Below are 14207 nucleotides of genomic sequence, written 5' to 3'. Positions count from 1 at the left end.
AACCGCTCCAAATGCTGTTGCACGGAGGATGAAAAAACAATCACATCATCCAAATACAAAAGCACCGACTGATGTCTGCAATCTCCAAACAAACGCTCCATCAGGCGCTGAAATGTACTGGGTGCATTACACAAACCAAACGGCATGCGGTTGAACTCAAACAAACCAAATGGGGTACAAAATGCAGTTTTAATCTTATCCTTCTCAGCCATTTCCACCTGATTATAACCACTAGCCAGGTCCAAAGTGGAAAACCACTGAGCACCAGTCAAAGCATCCAAGGATTCTTCAATCCTTGGCAGAGGAAATGCATCCTTTCTGGTCTTGGCGTTTAACTGTCTATAATCGACACACATGCGTAGACTTCCATCCTTCTTTTGAACAAGAACTATTGGGGATGAGTACGGACTACTACTTTCTCTGATGATGCGAGCTTGCAGCAGCTGTTTGATATGATCCCTTGCCAGTTCATACTGAGACGGAGGGATTCGCCTGTATGGTTGTCGCACTGGTGTTTCATCTATCAAAGGAATTTCATGAGTGATCAATTTACTACAACCAACATCCAACTCATTCTTGGCAAACACGCCGCTATACTTCTGCAATAAAACTTTTGCTTGCCGTTTCTCGCTCTCCTCAAGACTTTCAAATTCAGGCAAATCCAATTCCGCTGCATTGTCTGCCATTGTATGACTGGAAATATAAGCTGTACAACACTGTGAATTTACAGAGACCTGTATTTCAGAGTTACCCTCTGCTAGCACACTGGCCAGTTGAACTGTAGCAATCACCCGACGAGGTGTCAAATAAACATCAGTTTTACCAACATTAGTAACTGGAACAAAAGCCTCCCCTCCTTCTCCCTTTACCAATGAAGGAGACACCAATAGGCCTTCCGGGAGAAAACCATCATCAGGCCCGAGGGGTTCAATCAAGAGGTCAATAGGTGTATTCACAGGCATCTTTGGACAGGTAACAGGAACATAACTTTGCGTTCCAGCTGGAACACAGAAAGACTTCTTACCCTGTACTCTAACACGATGGGGTTCAGGAGAATTTGCCATGGCCTCCATCATTTGGCAGTATCTCAACGCTCTTCTCCAACCACGTGGCGCAGTCTTCAAAACTGGAGCTTCCCAGAGGTCAGAACCATATTGTTTACACAATTCAGAGTAAAGGGGGTTCAATACATTCATTCCTAACACACCAGGTACAGATATCTTTTTCTGTGCCATGTGGCTATCTGTTGGATCTCCCACAATCAACACCCCTCGACGAGGTAGGTGAATTCCCAGGATTGTAACATCCAACTCAATATACCCAGAATAAGGAATTTGTAGGCCATTAGCTGCTTTAAGTCCCAACCAACCACAGTCTTTAAGCTTTTTATCACTGAGATGAGAAAAGTTATTTTTAAAAGAGCTTTCTGTGATTGTTGTGACCATGGACCCTGTGTCCAGCAAACATGAAATAATAACCCCACCCAAATCAACCTCCCCTTCCAAGCATTCACCAACTAGATGACCGAGTTCTACATTACTGGAGCCTTGCAACCCTCCCACCAGTGTGTGGCTCTGTGCACTGGTGGGTACTAGTTTTCCGCCGCCCCAGTAGTTTGGCCATCAGCCCTAGCTGCTCTTTCATGCTGATTTCCATCAGAATTGGGTAATGTCGGGCAAAATCGGGCAATATGTCCAATTTGCTCACACCTAAAACAAATGGGTTTACCATTCACCGTCCTTCTACGTCGAGAAGTGTGATTGCTAGAAGCAGCCACCTCCTGTGGGTTTAATGCCTTAATGACCAACTCTAATTGTGTCTGTTGGGCTTTAAAAAGGGACACCAACTCAGCATATTCTGATGTTCTAGAATCGACACTTTCACAAGAAGCTTGCATATCTGCAGAGACTGAAACAGACTGATTATATCTAGACCTAAAAGGCTGATTCTCATACTGTGCCATCCACCTGGTCGCTTCGGCTCTCGCCTCACGAATCGTCCACTGTGGGTTGGCATTAATCAAATCTCTCAGCCTGATCCTCAATGTCAGATCTCTAACACCATCACAAAATTGATCACGCAGATCTTTTGAAGCTTTTCTTGCGGCTTCCTCATCCGTTTTAATAATCTGGTCCATTAAGGCCATCAAGGAATGAGAAAAGTCAATTAAGGACTCGCCTTCTAATTGTTTACGATTGAAAAATCTGCGTTGCAAAGAAATGTGGGAATCTAAGCAACTGTACATTTCTTTCAGTGTATCAAAAATTTTCTCAACATTTTCTTTCTGTTCCTTTGGCAAAAACTTTATCTCAGTGCGTGCAGTACCCTCTAAATGGTTAAAAATGATTTGAGCTTGCTCTTTTTCTGTTCTGCCTCTCGTGCGCACAAAGTCTCTCATTTGCTCAATCCACTCATCTAGAGTCAGTGAGCCCATATTGTCCAACTTCCCTGAAAATGTTGGCAACTTTCTATCCTGTTGTACGTATACCACAGGATTGGGTCTCACAGTCTCTGATTCACTTCCTGTAGCTCCTGTTGATGTAGAGGGCCTCTCTGTACCCACAGATGCTGTTTTCAAGTCTCTAAGTTCATTCTCCAACTCCTGTATACGTTGGGCCATTGTTTGTTGCTCGCTTCCCTCCATGATGGCGATCGAGACCTGGCTGCTCCTTCTCTCCAATCTTACAAACCTGTCCCTGCTGTCCTTACAAAATAACAAAACAAAATGGCCACTCCCTTGAAACCTGTCGACAACGCCAAAATGTAACCGAGGACAAGGGATGAGTAAACGGGGCAAAGAAATAATTGATCATTTATTTATTACATAAGTTAAACATACAAATTCCCAGTCGTTTCCAGACAGGACTTACAACACATCCTGCCGATATCCCAGCTGCGCATGAGACTTACCACACAAACTGTGCGAAATAACACTACAACCCGTCACACCCCGCTTAGTGACACTGCAATCGTGGCACACACTGCAAACAATTCGGGTCTCAGCGCAGCTGGGAATCAGTGCTATGTATGGCCTGTGATCTGAGAGATAAAGGGAAGTGGCACAAACAATTAAAATAAAAAAACAAAAGAGAGGTTAGTCCGCCCTTACAAAACTTACTCTCAATCAATAACCGCCTCTACGGCTGGACGGACTAACCAAAACAAAATTACAAATCAATCAAAAGAACAAAAAAAAGGACAGCAGAGACAGCACAGAATATTGATCAGTTTCCCTGCGCGCAGTCGGTCTAGGGCTTGATCAATTCTTCTATTAAAATTCGTGGTCACACGACAGTATACCCACTCGCACCTGAGTGAATTAATTGCCTCTGGTTTTTTCCACAGAAGAGCGCTGACTTCACCCCACACACCCACTACCTTTTCACAGCTCTTCAGCCAATCACCTGGCAGCGAGCAACAAACTGCCAGGTGACACTTGTTACATGTAGATTCTTGCTTGGCATTATTGATTGATGGCCACATTGCATTTCTCATTGTAAAGCTTCACCAAACATTATCAGTGTTAACGGTTACATTTTAACTTTCTCTCTCCTGACCAGTCAGCACTCTCCTCTGGAAACACCTGTGGAGTGGGTTTAAACTCAAGCAGGATTTTTGAGACGATATCATATACTAGATATTACTCAGTTCTTTGTGCAACTTCACAGAATGCAAATTCACAAGTGCTTATACTTTCTGATAACAAATCAGACCATCTCCAAAAGTGCATCAGCATCTTCTTGACAGATGTTTGTATCTCCTTCCTCTTTCAGGTACGAGGTTTGACACAGTATTACATGCAGTTTAATTCCTGTGTAGGATCACTCATTCTCACATCCTGATTGCCTTTTCCGTGGAATACTTACTTGTGCAGTCCAGATATGGAAAAGGAGGAAAACAAAAACTTAAAGTAAATGTTTGGTTTTGAAAGTTAGATCCATAATTTGCTGGACACAGACACACATGTTGTAGTTTTGTCCCTGTACACCACTACAGTGGATTTTAAATCAAACAATCAAGATAAGATTCAAGCACAGACTTCCAGTTCAATTGTTTTTCAAAAAACAATAAAAAATCAGAGGCTCAAAAGTAATTGTACAAAGTAACATAAACCTAAACACAAGGGATGTTTTAATACTTTAATCCTTTATAATTAATGACTGCCTCCCTTGAAATACTCTCCCAGGCCTTTACTGCAGCTGCTTTCAGTTGCTTCTTGTTTGTGGGTCTCTCAGTTTTGTCTTCAGTAACTGAGAAGCTGACTTGGCCACTGAAGAATATCCCATTTCTTTGCCTTGAGAAACTCTCTCTGCTTGTGCAGTGTGCTTTGGGTCATTGTCCATCTGTACTGTGAAGCACTGTCTGATTGGCTGTGCAGCATTTGGTTGAATCTGAGCAGAGATCATGGCCCAGCACACTTAACAGTTCATTCTGCTACTTATATCAGCAGATACATCGTCAATAATCACCTCTGATCCAGACTCACTGACAGCCATACATTGCTATAGCGCCATAACATTGCCTCCACCATGTTTGACTGATAATGTAACATGATTTAAATCATAAGTCTCCCTCATTTGCACACACATTAATTCTGGCCTCATTTTTAAACAGTGAAAACCATGCATTCAACCTGTGCATTAGTATGAGTATTTAATTTGTCATGAAATATCAAGGGAGTAGGCAACACCTTGTCAGTCAACTGTCCAATTATTTTCTGAACAGGGCTTGCTGTGGGCAGATCAGGTAGTTGTGCAAGTGCAGAAAATTCCAGTTATTATTGCACTGCAACTGTGAGCAAGCTTACATTAAGCACATTTTGGATAGTAAAGTAGTCAGTTAATTACACAGTGCTCCTGAAAGCTAAACAAGAATGATGGGAAGGAGGCAGGAGCACAACACACAGGTCCTGTATTGTAAATATCATCATCGTTTGTAAGACAAACACAGACTGAGCATTTTTATATGCTGGGTTTTAAATGCTGGGATGAGTTTAATTTCATTTAGGAATACTTTGCATTGTTAAAGTTTTCTTGGTGTGCATTATAATTCAACCTTCAAATCGTTCCTGTAGCATCAACACACCTCCTTCTGTGGTGTTGCTCTCGACCCACTTGCTGTTTGGAGAGGCGCCCTGTTCGTTACTGCAGGAAACACTCAGGTTGTACTTCGTCATAGCCTGCAGTCCAGGGACTTCACTGTGAAAAGGCGGCACTGTGACGTTGATGAACCTGGTGGTCGTCACTTCCCCTTCCCTCCGACTGACCTCTCTAACCTTAGATCGGAGAACATGTGATCAGTATGACGCTGTTAAACAATGGCACAGTTTGGATTAAACATGGGGCTTACTCTGATTCGGCACGTGGTGAGTGGAGAGAAGCCATCGTGCCCAGGAGTCCAGCTCAACGTCAGCTTATTGGACTGCCTCTCTGTCACAGTAACATGAGTGGGAGGTCTGGGACGAACTAGAAAACACCAAAAAAAACAAACAATAACAACCCAGTATAAGCTACCATCTTGTAAAGCATTGGCATGGGCTTCATAACACTGACGTGTGCTTCTCTGGATGTGGTGATGCCCTTTGTGTTGTTAGCTTCACAGCTGAACCGAGTGCATTTATCCACACCTGCAGTTGAGATTTTTGAGTGAATCATGTAGCACTTCAGGGCAGCGTGAAACAAAAACAACCAGTCTTCAAGGTTATGACAGCACTGACTCAGCCCTGCTGTTATTAATCTATAATACAAAGGCAGAGCACAAACCAGCAACACACATCGTCGCCACTCTCAAACTGATTTGTTTATGTGTCAAAGATGAATCTGGGGCAAGACTGGCATGCCATTCTGAATCAAGAAGTGAGAGTGAGGCCCGGCTGAAACATCATAGGAAAAAAAAAATCTCCATTAAGAATGATTCACTCCTTGGGGGCGCTAGTGAGGCATGTGCGCGTGAAGTCCCCCGGGATAGCTGGTGAAAATGTGTTTGACGTGCTCAAACACATTTTTTCATCAAATTCATAACCTGCTGAATACTGTGGATATATTTCTTGGAGCTTCTCGACAATGGTGAAGCCCAAACTTCGAACGTGAGTGAAGTTGGCCCCCCCACCTTCTTCAAATCCAACAAAAGTGGTATCAAACATTTGTGCTACGTTTGTGCTGGTTTGTGCTGCAAAAATTTCATTTGTGCCGCTATCATTTTAAAGATATTAATAAAAATTTCTAGAGGTCATCAGAGGTCAACCAGCCCCCCCACATTACCCAAATCAAACAAATTTGATGTCAAACTTTTGTGCTACGTTTGTGCTGGTTTGTGCTGCACCATGTCTTAGATTTTAATGATGATTTTAACCATGATTTTAATTGTGTGTTGGACCCCTACCTTGACAGGTCTTCTTTAACTAAGTAGGTCAGGAACAACTCCAGTGCTTTTCTTAACACTTTTACTGATAATTCGAATGTGTCTGATGTTTGGAGAATTGCAAACCCCACTGGTAGGGATTACTCTTTCTTTTCAACTAGGCATAATTCATATAGTAGAAGTGACTACTTTCTTTTGGATGCCAAATTAATGCTGTATGTCATTGACACAAAATATCACAATATTGTCATCTCGGACCACTCCCCTGTCACATTAACCTTAAACATCCAAAATGCAACTAGACCACAGCAAACATGGAGGCTTAACTTCGATTGGCTAAACCCTCTATAGGATTTTCATGAATATTTCGAAACACGGATCTCTCTGTATTTTGATGTAAATGACAACTCAGAAACTAAGCCTGCTACACTTTGGGAGGCCTTAAGGCCTATTTAAGGAGTGCTATTATCTCTTTTGAATTAGCCAGAAGGAAGAGAAACCGGGCTAAGCTCCTTGACTTGGGCAGGCAAATTAAAGATTTGGATAAAGAGAACGCCCAAATGCCATCCACTATGCTACATAAATAATACTGTCTTTAAAATATGAATATAATAATCTACTCTCAGCAAAAATCCCACTACTGTTGATAGTAGTGGGATTAACTGTGAAGTTTAAAGGATTATGGTCTCTCCTCAGATTCAAATGCTGCAAAACTGATCAGAGAGCTCATCACACTACAAATGAAGTGAAGGTCCAAAGCACACGAAAAGCAATCCAAGAGTTTCTCAAGCAAAAGAAATGGGATATTCTTCAATGTGCAGGTCAGTCACCTGACCTCAACACAATAGAGCATGATTGCTCTTATTAAATACAAATTTGAATAATAAAAGACATCCACAAGCCTTGAGCCTCTGTAAATGGACTGGGTATAAAACTGGTTCGAATTCTTATATTATAATGATTTTTAAGACAAAATGCCTGAATTCTCTGGTTATTTCTGTTTTAAAACTTAAACTAATGTCTTTCAGTTCTGTCCTGATCTAACACATAAAGTGATATGAACATGAAAACTTTAGGGAACATTTCGTACTGGGTGTTTTATACACAGTCTCCCATTTTCAGGGACTAAAAGTTTACTATCAGTTGAATGATAAGAACTTTCATGGTCAGGGTAGGCCTTTCATTTCATGACAAATGAAGCAAACATAATATCTGGAGTTGATTTGATGTATTGTTGTGGGGGGGGGTTATAGCTTTTCCTGGTAATTTTAAATACAAGACCAAAGAGATGTCCATACCGGTGAGGGGGGTCATCATTAGGTTGATGAAACAAAATGAAGCTATTAGAGAGACAGCACAATTCTTAAAAAGAAGCAATAAACTGACCAGTTCAGGACCAATGAAAGCCCTGAAAGACCACAGAGAACTAAAGTGCGTGATCACAGAATTATTTCCATGGTGATGAAAAACAGCTTCAAAACTACATCTAATCAAGTCAAGAACACTATCAAGGAGGTAGACGTAACAATATCATGATCTACGGCCAACAGACGACTTCAAAAATTAAAATACAGATGGTTTACAATGAGCAACGAACTACTGGTCACACTCAAAAACAAGAAGGCCAAATGACACTTTGCTAGAAAACATCTAAAAGAATCTGACCAGCTTTACAAAAAGTTTTGTACAGATGAAACCAAGGTTAACTTATACCAGAAAGACATAAAGTAAAAGTATGAAGAAGGAAAGAAACAGCTGATTTACAAGCACTTTAAGGGCTTAAAATCTGGGACTCCCTACTAGTTGCTCTTAGAACTGAAGAAGCTTCTCAGATGAGAAGTGAAACGTCTTCAAGGAAACTTAAAGTAATCCAGATACTTTTCTTTCGAATCTCCTTAGATGGTCCAAAGTATTCTATAATATCTATCCAGGACGGTGGAGATAACCAGGAACCGGTAATTGGGCTTCAGTTTTAGGGAGCTGTTGGGTCATCAATGTTTTCTATAGTCACTGAGTAGACTGATCACTAGTGTTTACTGATGATGTGACTGCTGACAGTAGTGGGATTAACTGTGAAGTTTAAAGGATTATGGTCTCGGCTCAGATTCTTTCAATTGCTGCAAAACTGATCAGAGAGCTCATCACACTACAAATGGAGTGAAGGCCCAAAGCACAATAAAGGCAATCCAAGAGTTTCTCAAGCAAAAGAAATGGGATATTCTTCAATGTGCAGGTCAGTCACCTGACCTCAACACTATAGAGCATGATTGCTCTTATTAAATACAAATTTAAATAATAAAACAGACCCACAAGCCTTGAACCTCTGTAAATGGACTGGGTATATATTAACTGGGTATAAAACTGGTTTTATACCCAGTTAATGCAATTTTTTTGTAAAAGCAGTAGAATTAAAACTGGATGTCTGCAATTGTTTGATTGTTTGATAAAGACATAATGACAGTGTAGTGGTGTACAGAGAAAAAACTAAAAATTTGTTCAACAAATTAAGAACCTAACTCTAAACTGTTTGTTTGTTCATAGAGAAACCAAAATGCAGCGTGTCTCGTGGCCTGTTGGTTAAGGTTCAAACTTGAAATACTGTCAAGCAAATCTTTGCTGCCCTTATTTTTCCGATCACTTTTAATGGTCATAAGAATCTGCAAAATGTGGTGTTTTGGGAAAATTTACAGTCTTAATGCTAAGCTAGCCTAATCCCCAGACTTGTAAAACTATATTGTTACGTTCTTGTCCTCTGGTTGCTGGACAAATGTTGGCAGCCCTAAGTCAGATTAAAGAAGTGTGAAAGAACTGAGAAACGTGTGGACAAAGAAGTTTTGAATACTCTGGATACTAAAACTCACCTTCTACCCGAATGCTGATCGGATCAGACTCTACCAACATGTTGCTGATACTCAGTCGGCATCGATAATCTCCAGTATCCACTCTCTGCACATGTTTAATGCTGTAATATGTAATGCATAAAAACACTTCAGTTTATGTACCTAACCTGTCATATCACACACATTTCACCTTCATGTGATACATACATGACAGTGGAGAGGAGAGTTGATACCCCATCTGTGATGGAGTGGAGCTCATACATCACCACATGGATGTTTGGCGACAGCTCCTTACTATCCTTCACCCACAGGATGGCGGGCTCCAGTCTGGTATCAGGAATTTCAATGGAACAGTTCAGTTTGGCTTCATGGCCCTCTGACAGCTGAATGGTGCCTACGGTGGGCTTAAAGCGGAGTTTCCTGAGCTCATCTGGACTCAGATACATCCGAGAAACAACTCGAGGTATCACAAGAGGCTCCGAGGTCCCGGAAGGTTGTGCTGTTTACAAAAGGCATGTTAGCTTATGTTAGAATGAATAAATGGTAAAAGGGAAATATACTTGATAAAGATATGGTATTGATTTTACAAGAAAATATTTCATGGAACACTGCTAAGCTTTAAAACAATGTAGAGTAGGTCTGACAGTAAGTAAAGTAAGATTTGAAGTTTGGTGGGAAGGGGTTTTCTCAAACAACTGATTATTAATTTAAAACATTCCAACAACATCTGGATGTTTCGTTTTCACTGTGAGAAACGTTTCTTCACCCATCCCAGTGACTTTTTCAGACCGAAACTAGTACCATTGCCTAACAATGACCTCACGACCCATTGTTAGTCAGTGGTACCATTTTCAGTCATTATATAGATGAACTGTTTATAAGGTTGGGGAAACCTGCAGGCAGTCATGACAAAAAAAAAAGCCTACATTGATGTTAACATTAATGTAGAGTGAAATAATCAGTTAGTCAAGACAAATTCCCTGAATTCTCTGGTTAATTCTGTTTTAAAACTTAAACTAATGTCTTTCAGTTCTGTCCTGATCTAACACATAAAGTGATATGAACATGAAAACTTTAGGGAACATTTCGTACTGGGTGTTTTATACACAGTCTCCCATTTTCAGGGACTAAAAGTTTACTATCAGTTGAATGATAAGAACTTTCATGGTCAGGGTAGGCCTTTCATTTCATGACAAATGAAGCAAACATAATATCTGGAGTTGATTTGATGTATTGTTGTGGGGGGGTTATAGCTTTTCCTGGTAATTTTAAATACAAGACCAAAGAGATGTCCATACCGGTGAGGGGGGCCATCATTAGGTTGATGAAACAAAATGAAGCTATTAGAGAGACAGCACAATTCTTAAAAAGAAGCAATAAACTGACCAGTTCAGGACCAATGAAAGCCCTGAAAGACCACAGAGAACTAAAGTGCGTGATCACAGAATTATTTCCATGGTGAAGAAAAACAGCTTCAAAACTACATCTAATCAAGTCAAGAACACTATCAAGGAGGTAGACGTAACAATATCATGATCTACGGCCAACAGACGACTTCAAAAATTAAAATACAGATGGTTTACAATGAGCAACGAACTACTGGTCACACTCAAAAACAAGAAGGCCAAATGACACTTTGCTAGAAAACATCTAAAAGAATCTGACCAGCTTTACAAAAAGTTTTGTACAGATGAAACCAAGGTTAACTTATACCAGAAAGACATAAAGTAAAAGTATGAAGAAGGAAAGAAACAGCTGCTGGTCCAAAATGTCTGTGAAGGTTCTCAGTCATTTAAGTCATCGTAGTCTATGGAGCTTGGAAAGAAAAGCGTCTGGACTTCTTTAGGTTTCTCTCACATCCTGGGCCATTTGATCTCAGTAAATCACATGATAAAGTGGGGTCAGGTTTTACAATGGGTTAACTCGAAACCTTGGCTGATTGTGACCCACACCTTGGCTTGTGTGATTGGGTAGAGGATCAACAGGGGATCAATAACCCTCTTGGGAATTAGCGGTTAACAACATGGTCACTTTACTTGGACGTTTTCTAACTGTCTTCATTGGAATCTGCTTTCAAGGTGAGTAACATTGGTCGTAACTATAAGGAAAGAGAGCTACAAAAGTTGGAACATGTTTTGAATTTATGGCATGAGGCGTCTTTTTCTATTTTACCAAAATGTTTGCTTTAGCTAATGTAACTTTAGCCGACAAGGTCCAGCTTGTGTGTCATGACAAAACTTAACCTAATAAACTGACATGTGGCCTTTTTTATGGGTTTAATGTAGCACGGACAAAATCAAAAGTATTGTGCCTCTAGCTTTAAGGTTTCACATTCAACCACTGTTGCGATATTAGCAAGCTAATTCAGCTAATTAATAAAGCTCATTTCATATTGTCTCTGTACTTGTAAATTTCTTTCAAGTTCACAGGCTGTTGTATTTTGGTGGAAGTTCATTTTGGCAATATTTCCAATAACTGACTGGGTTCAAAAATAACTTTTGGCAGGACTGCTATGCTTGATGTCATCTGTTTACCCCTATGTAATCACTTAAGTTGTTATGTACTGCTGCATGCTAAGCTGCAAGAGTGCACTGAGGATTGAGACAAAATATGGTCTGCAAACCAGCATTATATTAGTTTTTATCAGATTGTCCTCCAGTGTGATTATTTCTTGCAGTAATGATATTGTACAATTATTACTTTCCCTGAAATACTTTATGCTTAACAACAGCTCCATATTTTTGAACTCTTGTGATCAGTATGACCAAATTGTGTGAGTTTCCATACTAATAATTAATAATGAATAATAACTAATAATTGGTATCAGAGACACTGATTTTTGGCATGGTATACTGCAGAAGTCCCTTGGGTTGTTTCTGATTGTGTGTGTGTGTGTGTGTGTGTGTGTGTGTGTGTGTGTGTGTGTGTGTGCGCGCGCGCATAATTTAGCTTTTAATTTAACTGCATTCCCTGTGTTGTAACAATAATAACATTGTTTATATACAACAATATAATTATAACATATATCTTTATTTTATTTTAGGTCTGTGAAGCCAAACTTGATGCTGGGCATTTATTTTTGTCAATGGAGTCAAATGGTAAGTTACCTTTTGTGTATTTTTTCATACGGGAAACACCACAGATTATATTGTAATTTAATAGCTCTGTAGAACAAATGATATAAAGATTGTAGTGTCAGGGTAACTTCTGAAGAAGTAATATTGCGCTATCGATGATCACATGCAGGTGGCATAAACTAAATATTCAGAAACGCTACCAACAAATGATTCATTAACAAAAGCAATGGAGCAGACTTTTTAGGGTCTTGTGGTTGTAATAAAATCCATAACTGAAGGTTTGTCACATAAGAGTCGTTTTCACACTCATTCTACTTTAAAAGATTTCAAGACAGAGCTTGTTGTTCTCTGAACATGCTTGTTCGCTGAACAGCAGATAACGTGCATCTTTTTGTTTGTTTGCTTATGTGTGTGTGTGTGTTTTCTCTAATGGGCCTCAGATGACAGTTTGCCTAAATTTAGGTCTCAAAGCATTTTTAAAAAATTCTGCCTGTACTCCCCACCCCTCTTCTTCCATTGCTCAGGCTGAAGCAGAATTTGCCCAACTCACATCTGTTGACCTGAAAGGGTCCCGCTTTGCTGTGCTTGACCAATATGGAGAGGTTCATGGAACTGTACAAAACCAAGAGCGGCATAGCAGGGCTATAGGCTCATAAAATGCTTCGATGATGATGTAAGTGTTCAACTGCTAAATGTTCTCCTTTGTTTAAGTTTTAGGTTATCCAGTTCAACTGATGAACTCTTTCAAAGAAAGCTGATAAGTAAAGTCTGTCATCATATTTCACAACTGGACACTTAGTGTGTTAACTTTTACAGAATCGGTGTATATTGGTGATAGGTTGGGTATCATATTCTGCTTGAATGTGCTGATCAGCCTGACTCAAATTAAAAGATATCAAAAATATTAAAACAAACAAGACAGGTGTAATTGACCCAGTTATCTCCAATGATAATCATATATTGATGGAATTATTTAGCAAAAAGCTGTGAATTTGTAGCTGTCTACATGCTTCATAAATACTGTTTAAAAAGTTTTATTGTTTTCTTTTTGACTTCTTTGACCAGAGCTCTACACAAAGGAAGAGGACAGAGGACCTCATTTTCTTAAGGAAGATCCCTCACACACTTTCAAGACTGTGAAGGTTAGCATCGTTTCTTTTAGTTAATTCAATAATTACACCACCAGAGTGGATTTAAATCAAACAATCAAGATGTGATTGAAGTGCAGACTTTAGGCTTTAACTCAAAGGGTTAACACCCTACTCCCTGTGGATGCCACAAGATAACATCTATACTCTTTCCTTACCAAATGTATTATTATGAGATCTGTGACACTGGATTTGGTCTGGGTTTCAGAGATACTAACTGGCAAACTAGCATTAATGTTAGTTTCTTGTGTTTACTCATGTCTTCACCAGGGTCTTTGACATTTCGCTGCTGTACTGTTCACTACAGCTTTGCGTTTGATTTCTCACATTGTATATTGTAATGGCTGAGATATTAGGTTATTTAAGGGGTTGCAGTGGCTACTACAGCTGTCGGGGGCAATACTTGGGTGAAATGTCCTGGACCCTGGAACAGAGATTGTGTAGACTGGGTAAGCAGTTAAAGGTCACTGGCCCAGAGTCATTGGACAGCTGGGTAAAGCTGGATGTTGATATTCAGTGCCAGTTATGTAACCTGTCCAGCCAACCTGCTCTTTTTTCATGCTGATATAAGAGGAAAAAAAATCTGTTACTGATTAAAGAAGCATTGTCTGTGGAGCCACATTCTGATCCTGCAGTTTAGCTTCAGTTTTCACATTTCATGTATTCTCAGTTACATTTGACTCAGAGCACAGCCAATATTTAGCACAGGTAAATTTAAATTTAAATTTTTGTTTGCATTCTGCAAATGAAGACATGCTCTGTTAATTATGAACATGGTCTTT

At 39.9% G+C, this 14207-nt stretch overlaps 1 protein-coding gene across 1 annotated transcript in view; it reads right to left on the bottom strand.

Moving 5' to 3' along the window:
• Window positions 1-14207, bottom strand: part of mertka (c-mer proto-oncogene tyrosine kinase a) — a 40678-nt gene that overhangs the window by 24659 nt on the left and 1812 nt on the right. The window contains exons 4-5 of the mRNA XM_082556281.1: window positions 9408-9699; window positions 9222-9322 (exon numbers count right to left, since the gene is read on the bottom strand). Of these exons, the coding sequence (XP_082412407.1) occupies window positions 9222-9322; window positions 9408-9699 (393 nt within the window). The remainder of the gene's footprint in view (window positions 1-9221; window positions 9323-9407; window positions 9700-14207) is intronic.

Source organism: Aulonocara stuartgranti (assembly GCF_965226115.1).
Source record: "Aulonocara stuartgranti genome assembly, chromosome: 13".
Taxonomy (NCBI): Eukaryota; Metazoa; Chordata; class Actinopteri; order Cichliformes; family Cichlidae; genus Aulonocara; species Aulonocara stuartgranti.
This window is presented reverse-complemented; position numbering and strand designations above follow the sequence as displayed.